Source organism: Homarus americanus, unplaced genomic scaffold (assembly GCF_018991925.1).
Source record: "Homarus americanus isolate GMGI-L3 unplaced genomic scaffold, GMGI_Hamer_2.0 scaffold13284, whole genome shotgun sequence".
Classification (NCBI taxonomy): Eukaryota; Metazoa; Arthropoda; class Malacostraca; order Decapoda; family Nephropidae; genus Homarus; species Homarus americanus.
In genome coordinates, this window is record NW_024750842.1 from 32,042 (window position 1) to 55,000 (window position 22,959).

Sequence of the window (22,959 nt, forward strand, 5' to 3'; positions counted from 1 at the left end):
CCAAAGTTGGGCCACCGGACTGGTGTCTACACTACGGGCACCTCAGGTACCCACAGATTACAACGCCTTCAGCTGCCTGGCCGTAGAGATTAAAAACACATGAGAGGGCATTACTCAGGCGAGTGCTCATACCAAGAACTAGTGAATGTCTGCCCTATCAGAGGTCACAGCCTCAGGTTTATTATTGTAAAAATGTTACCTTTGGTTTGTTTAATATTTATCCTACAGTGATACAGCCGAAAATAGATCCACCAATCACCATTACATAAAGCCTTACTTCACCAAGTATTACCAGCACGAGACCCAGGGTGGGGTCAGTGCACCTCTGGTTGACTGTACAGTACTAGTGTGGACAACAGGTGGTGGGATCTCTTCGGTTTGGTTAACTGTAATTCTTTTAATAAAAAAAATCAATCTGACGTAGTATTATATTGCAATTTCGAAAATATCTATATTTTTTGGAGAAACACCCAACAATACTTGGAAATAAGGATGTAAAACTATGTCAGATTAATGTGTTTAAACAAAAATGGCACTTTGTATTGTATACCTGCAATTTTTAAATGTAAACTTTTATGGCGATTTTATTTAATATCTATCTGTCTGTCTCCGTCTGTCTATCTAGCTTTTTCCAGATGACTTCAGCAGTCCACGGGGAACATATAGTGGCGACACGATGGCGGACAAATTAAGTTGAAAAATCTAGTACCAGCACGCGAGGCCCACAACTGTCCTGCAGCACTACAGAACAAGAGCTGCCTTAATGACAACTGAAGTCTAATTGAGCCCCTCCATCCCAGCCAGATTATGGTGGTTGTGCGGTGCTGGGGAGTGAGGGGAGGGGAGGGGGGGAGAAGAGTGGGGAGGGAGAGGTGTGTGAGAAGTGGTAGAAGGGAAGAGGGAGGGAGATAGAGGGAGATGAATTAGAGAAGTGTCCAAAATGGTGAGAAGAGAAGGAAAAAAATATACAAGAATAACGAAAAATGGCCAGAAAGACAATTAGAAAGTGAGGAAGAGAGAGAGAGAGAGAGAGAGAGAGAGAGAGAGAGAGAATGCTATTAGGTGAGAGGGGTGGGTGAGGGGGCCGGGAGGGGGGCCGGGAGGGGTGGGTGAGGGGGCCGGGGGTATTAAAGACGAGTGTCAGGTCGAGGGAGGTTATATGCAACTACACAACAAACCCTTATGGGCCACATCTACTCCTCTCACCATCACGTCATGATAAACACATGGGTAAATTCACCTTGTATTCAAAAGTCATAATACAGAGATTAAAGTTTGTATTTATTATGAGTTAATAAGTACAACAGAGGAAGGAATGAAGAAATTTATTATACAATGACATTAAATACTGTTGATTGAAGTTTGTTTTAATTAATTAATTTAGAAACAGGCTGAGAAAAGATAGGAATTTCCTCGTATTAACCAAAAAAAATGATACTAAACGTAAATGTCTATTAATCTTTAAAATACAATAATAATGACTTAAAAAAATAAGAGAAACTCGTGATAAATGATTAAAAAATGACGATGTATAGACTAAATAATCATGAAGGAACGGCACTCCTGTAGCAGGGGAGTCCAACCACCCCACAAGAACCCTCAGGTGGTGGAGAATGGCAACACGAGTCTTAAAAAAAAAAGGTAATCCTTGAGTTTATATTTTCCCTCAAACAAGAAAATATTATTGAGTCTACGGATCACCTGAAGATTAGCCCCCCCCCCTGTTAGCTGAACTATCCTGACGTTTAACCACCTTGATTAAACAATAACAATCAATAAAACAAATAAAAGAAATGAACAACGATAAACATATAGACCAACAAACAAAGAATATGACAAATAAACAATGAAAACAATACTAAAAAATAAATAAAGAGTAAAAAATAAAGTGGCTGGCCAAACAAGGGCTGTCAAAGGGCTTTATTTCACCCCAAACAACTATGACCCCCTCCAAACACACGCCCTCTTTTGACAGTTTTCTTACATGTGACCTTTGACCTCTTGCTTCATTGACTGTAAATAACACATGAGAAGAACAATATGGGGTGGTGAGGGGTGGGGGTGGTTGGGGGGGGTGGTGGGGGTGAGGGGTGGGGGTGGAGGGGGGTGGGGCCAGCAGTAGGCTCTTGCCGCACCATCAACTGTGTCTTGGGGCGTCGCTAATGTCACACGATGTCCCTCATTGGGCGTTTGCCACTCCATATTGCTTCGCCTGCCCCACCTCACCCCTCCCCCCCAAGCACCGCCCCACACATCCCCGCTCTGCCCCGGCCCTACGAAAATCTTCAGATGATTCGATGACCTTACCTTGTGCTTCAGAGTTGACTTATAACAGGTATCTAAGGGCCTCAAACTACGGGATAAGTCACTGTCCACCCAGCATTAATATCAAACTTTAATCCTTTGAGGCCGAGGGAGGGTTAAACCATCGTCCTCGTAAGGTTAAACCATCGTCCTCGTAAGGTTAAACCATCGTCCTCGTAAGGTTAAACCATCGTCCTCGTAAGGTTAAACCATCGTCCTCGTAAGGTTAAACCATCGTCCTCGTAAGGTTAAACCATCGTCCTCGTAAGGTTAAACCATCGTCCTCGTAAGGTTAAACCATCGTCCTCGTAAGGTTAAACCATCGTCCTCGTAAGGTTAAACCATCGTCCTCGTAAGGTTAAACCATCGTCCTCGTAAGGTTAAACCATAGTCCTCGTAAGGTTAAACCATCGTCCTCGTAAGGTTAAACCATCGTCCTCGTAAGGTTAAACCATCGTCCTCGTAAGGTTAAACCATCGTCCTCGTAAGGTTAAACCATCGTCCTCATAAGGTTAAACCATCGTCCTCATAAGATTAAAACATCATCCTCAAGGCGTCAACTCATCCTTCCCCTCCAAAGTGTTTTAAAGTGGCACTCACCTGGTTTTTTGAAGGGCCACTCCGTCTCTCTACTGAAGCGGACGTCCTCGTAGGGCTGGTCGGCGGCAGCAAGGACCCAGCGGACTGGTTCTCCTCGCCCCCGCAGGTTGAAGTACATCAACTTATACTGAGGCATCTCCAAGGGCGCTCCTCCGCTCCTGTTTGGGGGATGGTCAGAGAATCAACAACACGGTTAGATTGTGGTAGTGGGTGGTTGGTGTGGTGGTAGTGGGTGGTGGTAGTGGGTGGTTGGTGTGGTGGTAGTGGGTGGTTGGTGTGGTGGTAGGGGTGGTTGCTGTGGTGGTAGTGGTGGTAGGGTGGTAGTGGGTGGTTGTTGTAGGTGGTAGTGGGTGGCTGCTGTGGTGGTAGGGTGGCTGGTGTTGTGGTGGTAGTGGGGTGGCTGGTGTGGTGGTAGGTGGTTGGTGGTGGGTGGTAGGGTGGTGGTTGTTTATTAGTGGTAGGTGTTAGTAGTAGTGTGATGGTGGTTGTGTGTTCTGATATACTGTTATATTTGATACATTAATTATCCTAAACTATTATCATCATCATCATCATCATCACATCATCATCATACAGCCTCTCCATTATCACCACAGCACTACTAATACACCACACCATATCACTACCACACCCCCACCACCACACCAAGATGAAAGGGAAGGTGCAGCTGGCTGATCTTAGATTCGCTGGTGCTAGCTGGGTCCCCCTACCTGACCTGGTGCCCAACCCCTCCCCTCTCTCTCAACACCATCCTGCCCGTGTGTGTGTGTGTGTGCGTGTGCGTGTGTGTGTGTGTGTGTGTGTGTGTGTGTGGACTAAATATACCCTGCAACATCCTCACATGTTTCAGCCTGTGTGTACACAAACAACAGGTCAACTTCGTCCATTTCTTCACCCCTCCTCTTCCCCTCCCCCCCTTCCCACCACCCTCCTGTGACCTGTGTCTCTATCTCAGCCAGACGAAGCTAGCATAACAACGCCAGCACGAGCGATCAAAACAGCCTGGCTTTTACTCAACCTACAATATAACAGATAACCCTGACGAACGTTCTCTGCCTTCTGCCTACACTGGCGTTCTGGAGTAAGACATTTGTTGTGTTAAGGAGATAAGAGCGTTTTGTGGAAACCTTGGTTAGGATAGGTTCAAGGGGCATCCTGTAGGAGTGAGTGGTGAGGCGGCAGGTGGGTGTCCCTCTGAGGTAGATATGAGAAGTGTGTCGACCACGTCCCGTCAGAGAGAGAGAGAGAGAGAGAGAGAGAGAGAGAGAGAGAGAGAGAGAGAGAGAGGTGGTGTACAAGAGAGGCAGTGTACCATAAGTGGCAGGCCAATAAGCGAGTGGTTCCTTAAAGGCCACAAATCGAGTTTTCTTCTGCACCAAATCTCATCCCGTTTCATTTAATTCTCTGAAGCAGTGTGGGCCGCCTCGACACCCCGGGGGAAGGGGGAGGGGGGGGGGGAATAAGGGGAAGGAGGGTGGAGGAACAGAAGAAGAAAAGGTGGGAGGAAGAGGAGGATGAGGAAAAGGAAGACGAGGAAGAAGAGAAGAAGCAGGTGGAGGAGGAGGCTGAACACTGTAATTGGTACTAACTCAATAGACTTCACAAGACGGTGTACATGAGCGGTGTTGAGGCCAAGACGGCACGGTAATATACTCTAGCGCCTCAACCTACTTTCTGTCTTGCCTAACCTAACCTAACCTAACCTAACCTTGTCTAACCTAACCTAAACATCCCTACCTTACCCTTCCCTAACCTAACCTAACCTTGTCTAACCTAACCTAAACATCCCTACCTTACCCTAACCTAACCTAACCTAACCTTGTCTAATCTAACCTAACCATCCCTACCTTACCCTATCCTAACCTATCCTAACATGACTTACCCCAATCTACTCTAACCAAACCCACCTGACGTCACTAACCAAGGTCACTGGCCACCATAGATTACCAGTATTACATAATAACAATAAAATATACCAATCATTACTTCACTCTGTACAAGTCACCCCCAAAAGCTGTCAACTTCTTCAATACTCGTTTTCTTTTTCTTTTTTTCCAGCAATAACTCAAATAAAGGGGGGGGAGAGAGAGAGAGAGAGAGAGAGAGAGAGAGAGAGAGAGAGAGAGAGAGAGAGAGAGAGAGATTAATATAAGTTAAGCAGGAGAAAGGGGACCTGTCTCTCTCAAACTCTCAATTATCTCTCTCCCTGTCTCCCTCAATATCTCTTTACGTTCTTCTCTCTCTTCGTAATACAGAGAGAGATAAGAGAACAACTCCATGGTATAGTGTCAGTGTAATTACGACGCCATTTTGTTTTTCAGGTGAGTCAGAAGTAATTTATATGACATTTGTACTTAAGAGAAAAACAATGTTAACTTAGGATACTTTAATAACTTGTTTTATGGGTCGTTAATGAAGCAGGTAATATTTAGTATCACGGTTAATGAAGGTAAAAAAATATAAATAAACTTACGATTATTTCATGATTTTTAAAGATGATGGGAAGAGGAGGAGGAAGATTAACAGGAGGAGGAGGAGGAGAAGGAAGATGGAAGGTGATAACAAATGCCTCTCTCTCTCTCTCTCTCTCTCTCTCTCTCCACAACATAACTCTAACGTAAGTGACGTCATTCACTAACCCATAAAACCGTGTCGTCAAACAATCATTCCCTCCTCCCTCCCCTTCCCTACCCCCTTCCCTACTAATGCTATGTTTACGCGCCAAATCAATTTTCCTGCCAAAATTAGCTTTTTCTCTCTCCTCTATAAGGTATCAAGAGTCACCAATCACAGGCCTGTCTCCCCTCCTTCCTTACCCTCTCCCTCCTACCACCTTCCCCTCGTTAATATGGCTGAGGTAGCGGAGAAGTATATAGTCAGGTGAGTCAGAAAGGCTTGTGGTTATTACAGGTAGATTAATATAGACCAGGTGTTATCATACGTCTCTCTCTCTCTCTCTCTCTCTCTCCATCCTTACCCTAAAACATACACCGTCCTTCCCCCTGAACTTGGCCCCTGAGGTTTACAACAGTGCCCCCAGGGATCATCACGGCCGACTGCAGAGCAATATACGGGACCTCAAGAAACGGAGACCTGACCTGACCCCTGAGGTGTGTGTGTAGGAGGGTCTTACCTGAAACTAATAATAATATAAACGAAGCAAGAGGTGGAGTTGAGTAAGAGGTGTAGAGGTGAGGCAAGAGGTGAGGGGTGAGGAAAGAGGTGTGGGGTTGAGAAAGTGTGAGGGGAGGAAAGAGGTGTAGACTGTAGAGGTGAGGCAAGAGGTGGAGGGTGAGGCAAGAGGTAGACTGTAGAGGGTGAGGCAAGAGGTGTGGAGGTGAGGCAAGAGGTGTGACTCGTGTGAGGGTGAGGCAAGAGGTGTGGAGGGTGAGCAAGAGGTGTAGACTGTAGAGGGTGAGGCAAGGGGTGGGGGTGAGACAAGGGGTGTGGGGTGAGGCAAGGGGTGTGGGGGGTGAGGGAAGGATGGACTGGTGACCTTTGGAGGGAGGTAATCGATCGGGGGGGTGAGGAGGAGGAGGAGGAGGAGGATGGTGCCCCCCCCCTTCCCTCCAACGAAGGACTCCACGTCTTCTCCACCACTCATCACCACCACCACTCGTCTCCAACACTCCACGCATCTCCACCAATCACCTTCACCACCCCTCATTTCCTCCACCACTCTCCACCACAACAAGAAGAGGAATAAGAAAAAAGACGAAGAAAAAAGACGAAGAAAATGAAGATGAAGAAGACGAAGAAGAAACATAATAAAAGAGAGAGAGAGAGAGAGAGAGAGAGAGAGAGACCTTACAGTACCTCACCATTGATCACACAACATGCCACAGATTTACTACAGAATTTACAGACCAAAAAACTCTAAGCCAAAAATAAGCGCGCGAAATATTGCCAGAACCCACCATTACTTCCTTCTATTAATAACCTTTACCCAGAGACCAATTACGTCACTGAATAATAAAGATTTTACAGTAATTTTCGTATATAATAAGTAAAAAATAATAAAGAAAAGGTTTATATATTTTAAAGTAGTTTTTTTTATATTATTAGAGTTTAATGATGCCAGACGTTGCTAGTAAGAATGCTTTTATGTTTACGTTAAGGACTTCGCTATACACAGTGTGGCATTTTTAACATCATTAGAAATATTTAATGTATTTGAAAATTTTACCAGAGAATAAATTAGTTTCAGGAAATAAATGACGTTCGTGTGAATTGTATCTGGGAAAAAATAATCTATCACATTGCCAATATTGTTTATAACTTATCAATAAACATTTTTCAGTCGTGATTTTAATTTGATTTTGTCGCCGTGAAATAGATAGATGTTGATAGATAGTGTTGCATCAAGTGACAGTAGGCAGAAATACTTGGACAGTAAATCAGTGACAGTCAATAAAACAAAAAATGTCAGGTGTTTTTTTTTACCGTAAGTGCCAACAACAGGTGACTCAGGCCACAGGTAAGGTGAAGTAACAATTAGTGGCCAGCCTCACCTTAATGATGTCAGGTGAGGTTTCCTTCCCCCCTCATTAACCTGTCCTGTCACCTATAACTATGTATACCTGTCTGTCACACCTGTCTAGTGATGCAAACATATATGAATTTAATATATAGTTTATACATATGTTAACACTTATATACGACACACCTGTTATATCCACACACCTGTTATATCCACACACCTGCTCTCTCCACAACAAACGAGGAGGCGATGGAGGGGAGAAGGAAGAAGGAGGATAAGGAAGAAGAGGAGGGAGGAGAAGGTAAAGAAGGAAGGGAGGAGGTAGAGAGAGGAAGAGGAGGAGGAGGAGGAGGAGGAGGAGAGGAGGAAGAGGGTGAGGAGGTGGTGGTGAGGAATGTAATTAATGACATTGATAACACCTGACCACCCAAGGAGTCTTGAGAGAGAGAGAGAGAGAGAGAGAGAGAGAGAGAGAGAGAGAGAGTAGACCACACCTACACCTCCCTCACCTCCTCCTCCACCTCAATACTCACACTCGGCGTTACAACTGTACCTGGAAATACAAAATAACTTTATGTTAGTACAGGTAAGTATAGGATTCCTTATAGAGGGGTTTGCTCTGATGGATATAGATTAAACACAAATAATATTACAAACCACGACCGTCACCACAACTACTACCACAATCACCACAACTACCACCACAATCACCACAACTACCACCACAATCACCACAACTACCACCACAATCACTATTACCACCACCACAATCACCACAACTACCACCACAATCACCACAACTACCACCACAATCACTATTACCACCACCACAATCACCACAACTACCACCATTCAGTCCTCAGATAGTCAGACTACAACCATCTTTTCCCAGTATGAACACAACCTGTCATCCTCCGCTTATACTATTCAGGTCACGTTTATCCTGGAGAAAAAAAAATCACACGATCTTAAATTGAGGACTGTGTGTGTGTGTGTGTGTGTGTGTGTGTGTGTGTGTGTGTGTATCATCACTATATCATGATTTACTGTAATATTTCAGGTAAGACACTTTGTTATGTTACAGTTTCAGATCATTTATACTACCAGAGCCCCTCCCCTCAGCCCCTCCCCTCAGCACCTCCCCAGCAGAGCACTCAGCCCTCCTCTTCTACGCTGTGGCTTTTTATCTCGATAATTTAATTCTAGTTTGGCCATGGTTGAATTTATCTCCAGTAGCTGTGTGTGTGTGTGTGTGTGTGTGTGTGTGTGTGTGTGTGTGGCAGATGAGACACATTAAATCATTTCTAATATATTGATAAAAGAATCTGTCTCACCTCAAGAATTTGCACCCCAGCCGGCTTCTAAGGTCAGGTCAGGCTGTAATTGTGGTCAGCCAGGTTAGGCCAGTTAGGCCGTGGATTGCTTGGGACAGGCCACGGGTGAGGTGATCCGGCACTACACCCACGGCCATTAGACAAACTTCCTGGCCAAGTTGCGCACCACCAGCTGGCAATACTATATTTAGTAAATACTGAAGAAAAGATATTGATTATGTTAGACGATGAGAGAGAGAGAGAGAGAGAGAGAGAGAGAGAGAGAGATTAGCAATATTGGTCGACATTCCACACAAACATCTCTCTCCTACATTCATCTCCTCATCATCTCACCCCTCTCCTCCCCACTCCTCTCTCTCCCTCCCCTCTCCTCCCATCCTCCCCATCTCCTCCTCGGCTCAGCTCTGCACAACACCACTCAACCATCTTACTGACTCGAATATTTCACAAGGTGTAAACAACAGATCCACCTTGAAGTAAATAGATCCACTTTGAAGTAAACAACAGATCCACCTCAGAGTAAACAACAGATCCACCTTGAAGTAAACAACAGATCCACCTCAGAGTAAACAACAGATCCACCTTGAAGTAAACAACAGATCCACCTCAGAGTAAACAACAGATCCACCTTGAAGTAAACAACAGATCCACCTCAGAGTAAACAACAGATCCACCCTCGAAGTAAACAACAGATCCACCTCAGAGTAAACAACAGATCCACCTTTTGAAGTAAACAACAGATCCAATTTCAGAGTAAACAACAGATCCACCTTCCTTGGAAGTAAACAACAGATCCACCTCCTCAGAGTAAACAACAGATCCACCTTGAAAGTAACAACAGATCCAATTTCAGAGTAAACAACAACAGATCCACCTTGAAGTAAACAACAGATCCACCTCAGAGTCAACAAAAACTTCCTATTTCTGGAGGAAGGTTCATACATAGTTTACAATAACACCGTCTACCCTTCTCCCCCAGACAAGACCTCTCTCCACACACACACACACACACACACACACACTCTCTCACACACACATACACAGTCACATACAAACGTACATACATACATTCACATATACACACACACAGCATTAAAACCAGAATATCCCCTATATAGAGCATGACACACGCACACACATACATACATACATACATACATACATACATACATACATACATACATACACAGAAAGAGTTTTAAAGTAAATTAATATCTCAGCCTCAGAGTTCATTAATCACCAGAGAATCACAGGTGCGTCAAGGGTAATTAGAAGTAATTAAGTGCTTTTGTAAACATCAGGTGTGTGTTGGTTACAAGTCTAGGAGATTTGTACCTGTTTCCTTCCCTTCCCGCTCTCTCCCTCCTCTCTCCTTCTCCAACCCCCCCCCACCCGCCCCTCCCCCACCCCGCCCCCACTTTCCCTCTCACCACCAGACCTAAACAAAACACACGACCCACAATGCCTCACGTAAACACTGACAAACAAATGAGAATCAGGCAGCGTCACGCACGGGGATAATTTATCAGTATTTTTTGTAAGACTCTTCCTCCACCACTGACCTCACTATTAAGACTCTTCCTCCACCACTGACCTCACTATTAAGACTCTTCCTCCACACCTCACTTTAAGACTCCTACCACTGACCTCACTATTAAGACTCTTCCTCCACCACTGACCTCACTATTAAGACTCTTCCTCCACCACACCTCACTTAAGACTCTTCCTCCACCACTGACCTCACTATTAAGACTCTTCCTCCACCACTGACCTCCCTCCAAGACTCTTCCTCCACCACGACCTCACTATTAAGCTCTTCCTCCACCACTGACCTCTATGAGACTCTTCCTCCACCACTCACCTCACTATTGAGACTCTTCCTCCACCACTGACCTCACTATTAAGACTCTTCCTCCACCACTGACCTCACTATTAAGACTCTTCCTCACCACTGACCTCACTATTAAGACTCTTCCTCCACCACTGACCTACTATTAAGACTCTTCCTCCACCACTGACCTCACTATTAACCCCCCCCCAAAGACTCTCCTCCACCACACCCAAACCTCCACCACTGACCTACTAATAAGACTCTTCCTCCACCACTGACCTCACTATTAAGACTCTTCCTCCACCACTGACCTCACTATTAAGACTCTTCCTCCACCACTGACCTCACTATTAGACTCTTCCTCCACCACCCACCTCCTATTAAGACCCTTCCTCCACCACTGACCTCACTATTAAGACTCTTCCTCCACCACTGACCTCTACTATTAAGACCCTTCCTCCACCACTGACCTCACTATTAAGACTCTTCCTCCACCACTGACCTCACTATTAAGACTCTCTCCACCACTGACCTCACTATTAAGACTCTTCCTCCACCACTGACCTCACTATTAAGACCCTTCCTCCACCACTGACCTCACTATTAAGACTCCTTCCTCCACCACTGACCTCACTATTAAGACCTTCCTCCACCACTGACCTCACTATTAAGACTCTTCCTCCACCACTGACTCCACTATTAAGACCCTTCCTCCACCACTGACCTCACTATTAAGACTCTTCCTCCACCACTGACCTCTACCATAAGACCCTTCCTCCACCACTGACCTCACTATTAAGACCCTTCCTCCACCACTGACCTCACTATTAAGACTCTTCCTCCACCACTGACCTCACTATTAAGACCTTCCTCCACCACTGACCTCACTATTAGACTCCTTCCTCCACCACTGACCTCACTATTAAGACCCTTCCTCCACCACTGACCCTCACTATTAAGACCTCCTCCACCACTGACCTCACTATTAAGACTCTTCCTCCACCACTGACCTCACTATTAAGACTCTTCCTCCACCACTGACCTCCACTATTAAGACCTTCCTCCACCACTGACCTCACTATTAAGACCCTTCCTCCACCACTGACCTCACTTGACTCCTTCCTCCACCACTGACCTCACTTAAGACTCCTTCCTCCACCACTGACCTCACTCATTAAGACCCTTCCTCCACCACTGACCCTCACTATTAAGACCCTTCCTCCACCACTGACCTCACTATTAAGACCCTTCCTCCACCACTGACCTCACTATTAAGACTCTTCCTCCACCACTGACCTCACTATTAAGACTCTCCACCACTGACCTCACTATTAAGACCCTTCCACCACTGACCTCACTCTCAAGACCCTTCCTCCACCACTGACCTCACTATTAAGACCCTTCCTCCACCACTGACCTCACTATAAGACCTTCCTCCACCACTGACCCTAACTATTAAGACCTTCCTCCACCACTGACTCACCATTAAGACTCTTCCTCCACCACTGACCTCACTATTAAGACTCTTCCTCCACCACTGACCCCACTATTAAGACTCTTCCTCCACCACTGACCTCACTATTAAGACCCTTCCTCCACCACTGACCCCACTACATCTCTCCACCACTGACCTCACTATTAAGACTCTTCCTCCACCACTGACCTCACCATTAAGACTCTTCCTCCACCACTGACCTCACTATAAGACTCTTCCTCCACCACTGACCTCACTATAAGACTCTTCCTCCACCACTGACCTCACTATTAAGACTCTTCTCCACCACTGACCTCACTATTAAGACTCTTCCTCCACCACTGACCTCACTATTAAGACCCTTCCTCCACCACTGACCTCACTATTAAGACCCTTCTCTCCACCACTGACCTCACTATTAAGACCCTTCCACCACTGACCTCACTAAGACTCTCTCCACCACTGACCTCACTATTAAGACCTTCCTCCACCACCCTGACCTCACTATTAAGACCCTTCCTCCACCACTGACCCTCACTTCATAAGACCTTCCACCACTGACCTCACACTATTAAGACCCTTCCTCCACCACTGACCTCACTATTAAGATCCTCCACCACTGACCTCACTATTAAGACCTCTCCACCACTGACCCTCACTATTAAGACCCTTCCTCACCTCTGCCTCACTATAGACCCTTCCTCCACCACTGACCTCACTATTAAGACCCTTCCTCCACCACTGACCCCACTATTAAGACCCTTCCCACCACTGACTCCCTACTATTAAGACCCCTTCTCCACCACTGACCTCACTATTAAGACCCTTCCTCCACCACTGACCTCACTATTAAGACCCTCTCCACCACTGACCTCACTATAAGACTCCTCCCTCCACCACTGACCTCACTATTAAGACTCTTCCTCCACCACTGACCTCACTATTAAGACCCTTCCTCCACCACTGACCTCACTATTAAGACCCTCTCCACCACTGACTCCTACTATTAAGACCTCCACCACTGACCTCACTATTAAGACCCTTCCTCCACCACTGACCTCACTATTAAGACCTTCCCTCCACCACTGACCTCACTATTAAGACCCTTCTCCACCACTGACCTCACTAATAAGACTCTTCCTCCACCACTGACCTCACCACAAGACCCTTCCTCCACCACTGACCTCACTATTAAGACCCTTCCTCCACCACTGACCTCACTATTAAGACTCTTCCTCCACCACTGACCTCACTATTAAGACCCTTCCTCCACCACTGACCTCACTATTAAGACTCTTCCTCCACCACTGACCTCACTATTAAGACTCTTCCTCCACCACTGACCTCACTATAAGACCCTTCCTCCACCACTGACCTCACTATTAAGACCTTCCTCCACCACTGACCTCACTATTAAGACTCTTCCTCCACCACTGACCTCACTATTAAGACTCTTCCTCCACCACTGACCTCACTATTAAGACCCTTCCTCCACCACTGACCTCACTATTAAGACCCTTCCTCCACCACTGACCTCACTAAGACCCTCCACCACTGACCTCACTATTAAGACTCTTCCTCCACCACTGACCTCACTATTAAGACTCTTCCTCCACCACTGACCTCACTATTAAGACCCTTCCTCCACCACTGACCTCACTATTAAGACTCCTCCACCACTGACCTCACTATTAAGACCCTTCCTCCACCACTGACCTCACTATTAAGACTCCTCTCCACCACTGACCTCGTAAATAAATAATAAATAATGACGAATATAAGTGCCATCTTTGCTCTGATATCGTGGCTTTGTGAGCATAATTCTTCCCCACACACACACACACACACACACACACACACACACACACACACACACACACACACACACACACACACACACACACACACACACACACACACACACCAGCGTGACGTCACAAACACCAAAGAGAGGGGCGTTTTAATTGAACTTATGACGTCATTTGGATCCGGATTTTGGTGAAGGGATTAGAAAAACGGAGGACTTGGCAGAAGAAAAAAAAAAAAAAAAAAAAAGATTAAACTCAACACTATATATCCCCGAACGTTTGTCGAGTCATAGAGGTGTACTGAAACCACATACGGGAAATTCGTGAAATACACAGAGACGCCAAATGTCAGTATACCCGTCAAATATATCTGTAGTCGCCAAATATATCAATGGTCGCCAAAAATAAATAGCCGTCAAATCTCTGTCTTATATTTCTTTATAGTGATGATGGGGAGGGGAGGAGGAGGAGGAGGAGGAGAGGAGGAGGAGGAGGAGGAGGAGGAGGAGGAGGAGGAGGAGGAGGAGGAGGAGGAGGAGGAGGAGGAGGAGGATTAGAGAGAACGTGGTGAAGGAAGAGAAGTCATGGGTCACATACTAGGGTTCAGAGGTCACCACTGGGTCAGAGGTTGTACACTGCGGTGAGGTCACCACTAGTGGTCAGAGGTCACACTGTCAGAGATACACTGGGGAGTCAGATACTCACTGGGATCAGAGGTCACCCATGGGTCAGAGGTCACTGTCATCGTGTGATATGTGACCAATTGGTTTTAATAAGTCATTGTGACATTGAACAGTAGTAGTGTAGTCTTGGTAGTAGTGGTGGTAGATGGTAGTCTTGGTATAGTAGGGTGGTGAGATTTATGGTGTCATAAGGGTATGTTGACAATTGCAGGTAATAACTCTCTTCTACCACCACAGGAAAGAAAAAATTCCAACGAAAACAAAAATTTCAACGCCATCTTCACCTTTCCCAAACTATCTTACCTCAAAGGCAGGTTAATTAAAGGTAATCAGGCGGGTATGACTATCCTGCCATCATAACATTACATAATAACACCTTTTAGTAATTTCATAACCTTAATTAATGATAAACAATACTTAGTTGTTGAAGGAATAGCTAGAAAATACACAGACACACACACACACACACACACACACACACACACACACACACACACACACACACACACACACACACACACACACACACACAGACACACACACACGCACGCACACACACACACACACACACACAGACACACACAGACAGACAGACACACACAGGAATATATGTAAAGTCTATGGGATTGTGTGTACATTTCAATCCTACTCTTTCTGTGTGTGTCTGTCTGTCTGTCTGTCTGTCTGTCTGTGTGTGTGTGTCTGAGGAGGGAGGAAGGATGAGTTTCTGAGACGGATTTGGTATGACGAACGACTGAGCTGAATCCGGATTAGTATAAAGGATGTTTTGTTTTTTCTCCAGTTAATTTCGATGAAGGAGTTTATAATTATATAGATAGACGGATACACTCCCATATGAGCACAAAGACAGACAGACAGACAGGCACACAGACAGACAGACGGACAGACAGACAGACAGACAGTCACTGATCACACTACATAACATCATCAGACCTTTCTCCCTGGAACAAGAGGGTCTCACGTGACCAATTAGAAGCTAACTACCCTTAATGGCCATTAGGTGACACACACACACACACACCTGTTCATAACGTACATAGATACATCAAAACACATAACACATATACATACAATACTCATATATACTGTACATACATACACACACAACGAAATCTCTTCCTCCTCCTCCTCCCTTGTTCTTCCACCTCCTCCACCTCTTGTTCTTCCACCTCCTCCACCTCTTCTTCCTCCCTCCTCCACTTCTTCTTCCTCCTCCTCCCTCTTGTTCCTCCTCCTCACTTGTTCTCCTCCCTCCCACCTGTTCTTCCTCCTCCTCCACCTGTTTTCTTCCTCCTCCACCTCTCTTCCTCCTCCTCCTCTTGTTCTTCCTCCTCCTCCCTCTTGTTCTTCCTCCTCCTCCACCTCTTCCTCCACCTCCTCTTCTACTTGTTCTACCTCCTCACTACACACACCAGTTATCGATCAGTGGTTGGCGAGGCAGCAAAGGTCACACGAAGCAACGAGACAAAGAAGAGAGAGAGAGAGAGAGAGAGAGAGAGAGAGAGAGAGATAATTGTTGCTAGTTTGTCTATTCATCATCTTGGAGACCGGAAGCTGACGTGAGGGGAGGTGGTTGGTAGTAGTAGTGGTAGTTAGTGTCTGGTGATGGATTGTGGTAGCGGCTGAAATTGTGGTTGTTTGCGATGGTAGTGGGTTTTTTTTGTTAGTATCTCTCTCTTATTCTCTCCTTCTTCCTAGTAATAAAACCCAACACATCTCTCAGTGGACCACCCACCAAAATGACCCCCGCCCGCCCCATCAAAAACTGGTCTGAAGTCTCCATAACCAATTTAAAGTAACCCTAAAATAGCCTAAGTATTGGTTATTTTTTTAACTATATTTAGGTATCGATAATGGTTTAATTATATAAATATTTAGGATAATGACAAACATACATCCATACATCCTCCCCCTACGACAGCTTGACACACACTGATGTTGTGATTCACCCGATGTGACGTCATGCTCTTATCAGGTAGTTGCCAGAGGTCTATTTCTTCACAGATTATCTCTTCGGTAACCTTAATGACTTGATCAAAATATATTAAAATTATGTAAATGACTGTTCATAATTTAAACAACTTCATTATGATAATCTTTAATGAAATGAGCTGCCAGGAAAGTTTTGATTTATATTTTTGTAAAACTTTTATTTTTGTATTTATTAATTGTTGACAAAAGTAGTTTAATATTAGTCACTGGATAATGTCTGGCTGGAGGATTAACTAACTTTATCTATGAATATTTTTTTTTATAACCACACCACCACAACTACCACCACCCCACAACACCACCACCACCACCACAACTACCACCACCATCACCACAACTACTACCACCATCACCACCACAACTACCACCATCACCACCAACCACCACCACCATCACCACAAACACCACCAACCACCTCTACCACCACCACACAAACCCCACAACACCACCATCACCACAACTACCATCACCACCACCACAACTACGACTACCACAACTACTACCACAACTACCACCATCACCACCACAACTACGACTACTACCACAACTACTACCATCACCACCACAACTACGACTACCACAACTACCACCACCACAACTACGACTACCAACAACCACGACTACCACAACTACCACCACCATCACCACCACAATTACCACCATCACAACTACCACCACCATCACCACCACAACCACCATCACCACCACCACAACCACCATCACCACCACCACAACCACGACCACCACAACTACTACACCAATACCACCATCACCCACCACAACCACGACTACTACCACAAATCATACCATCACCACCACAACTACGACTACCACAACTACCACCACCACCATAACTACGACTACCACAACTACCACCATCACCACCAACTACGACTACCACAACTACCCACCATCACCACCTACCACCACCTACCACCATCACCACCATGGCCTACCCGACACATAAAGACATCACTGTAAATAGATTCTGATTGGTCTGTACACCTCTACCAATCACGACGCTCCAAACCCATGCCTTCTGGCCAATGAAAACAACGCCCCTCGACCCTCCCAACCAATCAGAAGAGAGAATCGACTCATAGTAGAACGAAAGAAGATGTTAAAACTTTCAACCAATCACAGAAGAGTACGAGAGAGAGAGAGAAAAAAAAAAAAAAAAAAAAAAAAAAAAAAAAAAAAAAAAAAGAGAGAGAGAGAGAGAGAGAGCCCGTCCAAAATTATTCCAGTTGGGCACACATTCCCGGGTTTGAAAGTTAGGAAGTGTATGCCCAACTGGAACTTTCTTTTAAACCAACACATCAGTCTTAACTCCCACCCCTCCCCATCACCTCCCCCCACCCCTTCACCCATCACCTCCCCACCCCCTCCCACCCCTTCCATCACTCCTCCCACCCTTCCATCACCCTCCCCCCACCCTTCCCCATCACCCTCCCCCCATCACCTCCCCCCACCCCCCTTCCTCATCTCTTCCCCCATCCCAATTCTTCATCACCCCTCCCCCCCCCCCACCCCTGATGAGCTGTGTTATGTGTCTGGTTAAGGTGCACGGTTACCAAGACCCCAGTGTACTCTCCCCATAATCCTATTTAAATCTGAATTAAAGATTAAACCCTTAAATCTTGACCAAAATCTTTTTCTGTGTGTGTGTACGAGCGCGCACACACAAAGGCCAACCTGACATCCCTTCAGGCAAGCATAAGGAGAGTGCCGCAGAGTGCCACATACATCAACAAGGGTCACCCCCCTCACATAGCCACTCAACTACATTCCCCCTGCCCCCAATGTGATAATCCGGGCCCCTAATGAGCATCCGTATGCCGTCATTATGCATGGTTAGCCCATAACAAGGTGCTGGGTGTGTCGACCTGCTGGCTGTATATCCAATGGCTTGTTCCCTGGCCTGTCATAACACTGTAGGGGGTGGGGGAGGGGTGGTGGAGGTGGGGTGGGTGGAGGTTGGGGTGGGTGGAGTAGGGTGGGTGAGGTGGGTGGGTGAGGGGGGGAGGTGGTGAGGGTGGGTGGGTGGGAAAAGAAATGGTCACATAATTACACCACACTACTACTACTATCCGCGCGCGCACACACACACACACACACACACACACACACACACACACACACACACACACACACACTATTCTTTAACTTGACCCCAAATTACCTTACTGATTTCCCCTGACCCTATTTAGTGTTTCTTTATCTTCACCTATCCTGACCCTATTTCAGATCAGGGCCTCTCTCTATCACCCTATTCCACAGTCCTATTACTCCCCTTCTTATATCCTATTTGGGGTCCCAGTGTCTCCCTATTTCAGAATCCTATGTTTTCCTATTTTTTATCTTATTCCAAAGTAAGTTTTTTAATGAGCCTATTTCACCTTCCTATTACCGCCCTCATAATCCTATTACAGTCCTTCATCTCTCTCTCCTTCCTTACCCTCACTAACCAATTTCTCTTCCAACGTCACTCCTTAATAGACTTCTTCCAAACCTATTACACCTTCCCCATTTCTCAGCCTATTCCGTGACGTCACCAGGACCCAATTTCCCCTGGTGGGACAAAAAAGGTTAAACTCTCATTCATATTTTACGTACCAACACATAAATGGACAAAAAATAACAATTCTTCTATTTTGGGTTAAATTCTACAGTTTTACCTAACCTAACCAAACCTAACCTAACCTAACCTAACCTAACCGTAGTCAAGGAGTTTAATTATTGCAATGACCTATGGACTTAAGAGGCTATCGCGTCATAGATAATTTAAAATGTTGCAAAAGTCAACATCCACTTCCTATTGTCTAATGTTGCAAGTTAACCTTCTGCAATATTCTCAACGCGTTAGGTCAGGTTGAGTTCAGGTTAGGTTAGATAGATTAGGTTAGTTAGGTTATGATTTTAATATAGAGTCAAATTTTCTCTGATGTTAATATTGCAATGATGTAACTTTATTGCAGAGTGATGTTGCATTATCACCTCAGCTACCTGTTGTTGCACGCCCCTAGCATTAAGTTGCAACACCATAACACCTGGATTGCAATGGAACAGGTGACAATATTGTGTTTTATCACCTGAAGATTAAACACCCTAGTTTATTGTAACCTGATCATTAAACATACTAACCTAACCTAACCTAACCTAACCTCACCTAACCTCACCTCACCTAACCTAACCTAACCTAACCTAAACTAACCTCACCTAACCTAACCTAACCTAACCTCACCTCACCTCACCTAACCTAACCTAACCCAACCTAATCCCAACTAAAAACTAACCTACCCTAATTTACCCAGGTACAACTTAAGGGTGTCTAGTATTCAGGTGATATTTGTATTCCACCTGTTTGAACTCTGTACACAAAGGGTTACCAGCACACCTGACAACACAACACGCAACACACCGCCACACAACACAACAGGTAAAATATTGTGATAAAATCGACCTCTGAAATACTGCAAACTCAGAGCAATTTGTCAACACTGTAGCCATAAGAGAGAGCCTTCACCCGTGCTGCCATCTGTCGGGTGAATTTTACCATGAACGACCATGAAAGCCAATTCTTTCTTCTCTCACCCCCTCCTCCTTTCTCACCCCCTCCCTCCTTTCTCTCACCCCCTCCCCCTCCTTTCTCTCACCCCCTCCCCCGGTGACCCTTAAACAGAAAATGTAACCTAAAAACACTTTATAGACGGGGATGGATTATTTTTTTAATCATTATTTTGGCCCCAAGAAGAAAAAAATGATTAGTGCTCTCGTGTGTGTGTGTGTGTGTGTGTGTGTGTGTGTGTGTGTGTGTGTGTGTGTGTGTGTGTGTGTGTGTGTGTGTGTGTGGAGTGTGTGTGTGTGTTCTATCCACTCATTCATCTTCCTCACCCTTCCTTCCTAAGTCCCCTTCCTATCTCTATATTTATCACTTTCTTTCTCTATTATTCCCTGTGTCACCTTCATTCTTTCTTTCACCTGACCTAATCTTTCTCTGTCTATTCCCCTTATATAACTAACAAACTTCCTTCCTTTTCCCTCCTCCATCCCTCTCCCTACACCCACCCCCCTTTGCACTTACCCACCCTCTCCTTACACAAAATACAATAAAGTTTCCAATAACGAGTGAATCAAATCTCTTCCCACTCCCCCTCCCGCCCCTACCTCCCCCCCCACGACCTCCCCTTTCCACTACCCCCTCCCGTCCCCACTCCCCCCCGACGACCCCTCCCCTTCTCCCCCACGACTCCTCCCCCCCCCCACGACCCCCAAGCGATCCACAGTAAATATTTTGTACTGTTATGGAGGGAGGGGGAGGGGAGAGGGGGAGGGTTCTAGCTGCCTGGTGTTCTGAGTGGATGAGCATGAACGTCACACCATGAGAACAGGACCACACAGACGGCAACACAACAACGCCTAACCTAACCTAACCTAACCTAAACCTACAGTCAGACGAAAGAGCAGTAACAGCGACGCCCTATAGGAACAGAGAGAGAGAGAGAGAAGTCAGCTATAATCTATGAAAGGCGGAAGTTCATCGCCTCATCCTTCCTCCTCTTTCCTCCTCCTCTCCTCATCACCATCTCCTCCTCCTCCCATTCTTCTTCTCCTTTTTCACCCCCCTTCTCTTCCTCCCTTCCTTCCTACTTCCACTGTTTCTCTCCCTCCACTCCTCCTTCTTTCACTCCCTGTTTTATTTCTTTCCTGTCTCTTCCTTCCTCCCCTCCCTCTCACCCTCCAACAGTCTTCCTCTCTCCCTTTCTTAATATTTTCTACTCTCCCCTTCCTTCCTCCTTCCCTCTCACACACCTGTCTTCTTCAACCCCCCCCCTCTCTGTTCAACTACCTCCCTTTCTCCCTCTACTCCCACACAGCACCTCACTCCCTCCCACAAACTCCCCTTCCCTCCCACAAGCTCCCTCCCCCCCTCCATCACAAGCCTCACCTGTTTTAATCCCTTGTCGCGTGGGTCATTTTACCTGTTATCGTCTCTAATTGGTTTTATACACAGGTAACCAGACACAACAAAGTTACTTAACCTCCCCCCCAGGTGCACAGTGTAGGGTTAAGGATCAGTCGTGTATGTCTGTCTAGTGTTGATATTACTATTATTACCTGTGTATCAATCTCATTAACTTTATCAACAAAACTGGTCGACTGCGCATGACCTCCTTCACTTGTTTCATGGTGACGTAGGTGACAAAAGAGCATCGCGTCAGAGCCCACAATGTAAACAAAGGCTGGAGCGCGGCAGGGTAAACATACAGTTGTTTTGCTGACCACAGATGATATATATGGCGCCATTAATAGTGAGTTTTATCAGCCATGGAGACGGGTGACGGACAGTGTAGCCAGATACGAGCACTGATGATGGACATTAGCAGTGTAGCCAGATACATACATCAATATACAGGATTATGAAGCATGTTACGACTTTTACACACACACACACACACAATAGATATAGAGTTTAACAAAGGCGAAAAAGTCAGGAAGGAAGGAAGGAAGGAAGGAAGGAAGGAAGGAAGGAAGGGAAGGAAGGAAGGAGGAAGGGATAGTGACATAACAGAGTGAAGGAGGATGAATGGGGATAAACTATATTCAGGGGATTTGGTGGGGTAGTGGTGGTGAGTGGTAGTGGCGATGGTGAAGAAGATGCAGGGTGGGTGGGTGGGTGGGTGGGGTGGGGTGAGGAGCAGGATGGATGGGTGGGTGGGTGGGTCTGGGGACACAAAGAGACCAATAACCCAGTGTTTCCCTTGAGTACCAACCTCGAGCACCCTCCTCCTTCCACCCACCACCACTACCACACCACCACCACCACTATTACCACCACTACCACTACCACCACAACCACCACCACCACTATTACCACCACCACCACCACCACAACCACTCACCACTACCATCACCACCACCATTACCACCACCACCACCACCACCACCACCATCACCACCACCAACCACCATCACCACTATTACCACCACTCACCACCACACCACCACCACCACTATCACCACCACCACCACCATTACCACACCACCACCACCACCACAACCACCATTACCACCACCACCACAACAACCACCATTACCACCACCACCACCACCACCACCACCATCACCACCACTACCACCATCACCACTATTACCACCACAACCACTATTACCACCACTACCACCACCACCACTATTACCACAACACACTACCACCACAACCACCACCACCACTATTACCACCACTACCACCACCACAACCACTATTACCACCACCACCACCACCACCACTCATTACCACCACTACCACCACCACAACCACTATTACCACACTACCACCACCACCACCATTACCACCACTCACCACCACCACCACCACCATCACCACCACTCACCACCATCACCACCATTACCACCACCACCACCATTACA

The 22,959-nt window shown here is 46.0% G+C and overlaps 1 protein-coding gene across 8 annotated transcripts in view; it reads right to left on the bottom strand.

Annotated features, from left to right (window-relative positions):
- Window positions 1-22,959, bottom strand: part of LOC121854230 (hematopoietic prostaglandin D synthase-like) — a 75,874-nt gene that overhangs the window by 19,730 nt on the left and 33,185 nt on the right. For 6 of the 8 annotated variants that reach the window (XM_042348747.1, XM_042348740.1, XM_042348745.1 and 3 more), the window contains one exon: window positions 2,905-3,062. In XM_042348747.1, the coding sequence (XP_042204681.1) occupies window positions 2,905-3,040 (136 nt within the window). In that variant the 5' untranslated portion in view covers window positions 3,041-3,062. Of the gene's footprint in view, window positions 1-2,904; window positions 3,063-7,917; window positions 7,938-22,959 lie in introns of all 8 variants that reach the window. The other 2 variants (XM_042348744.1, XM_042348746.1) reach the window with 1 other exon arrangement.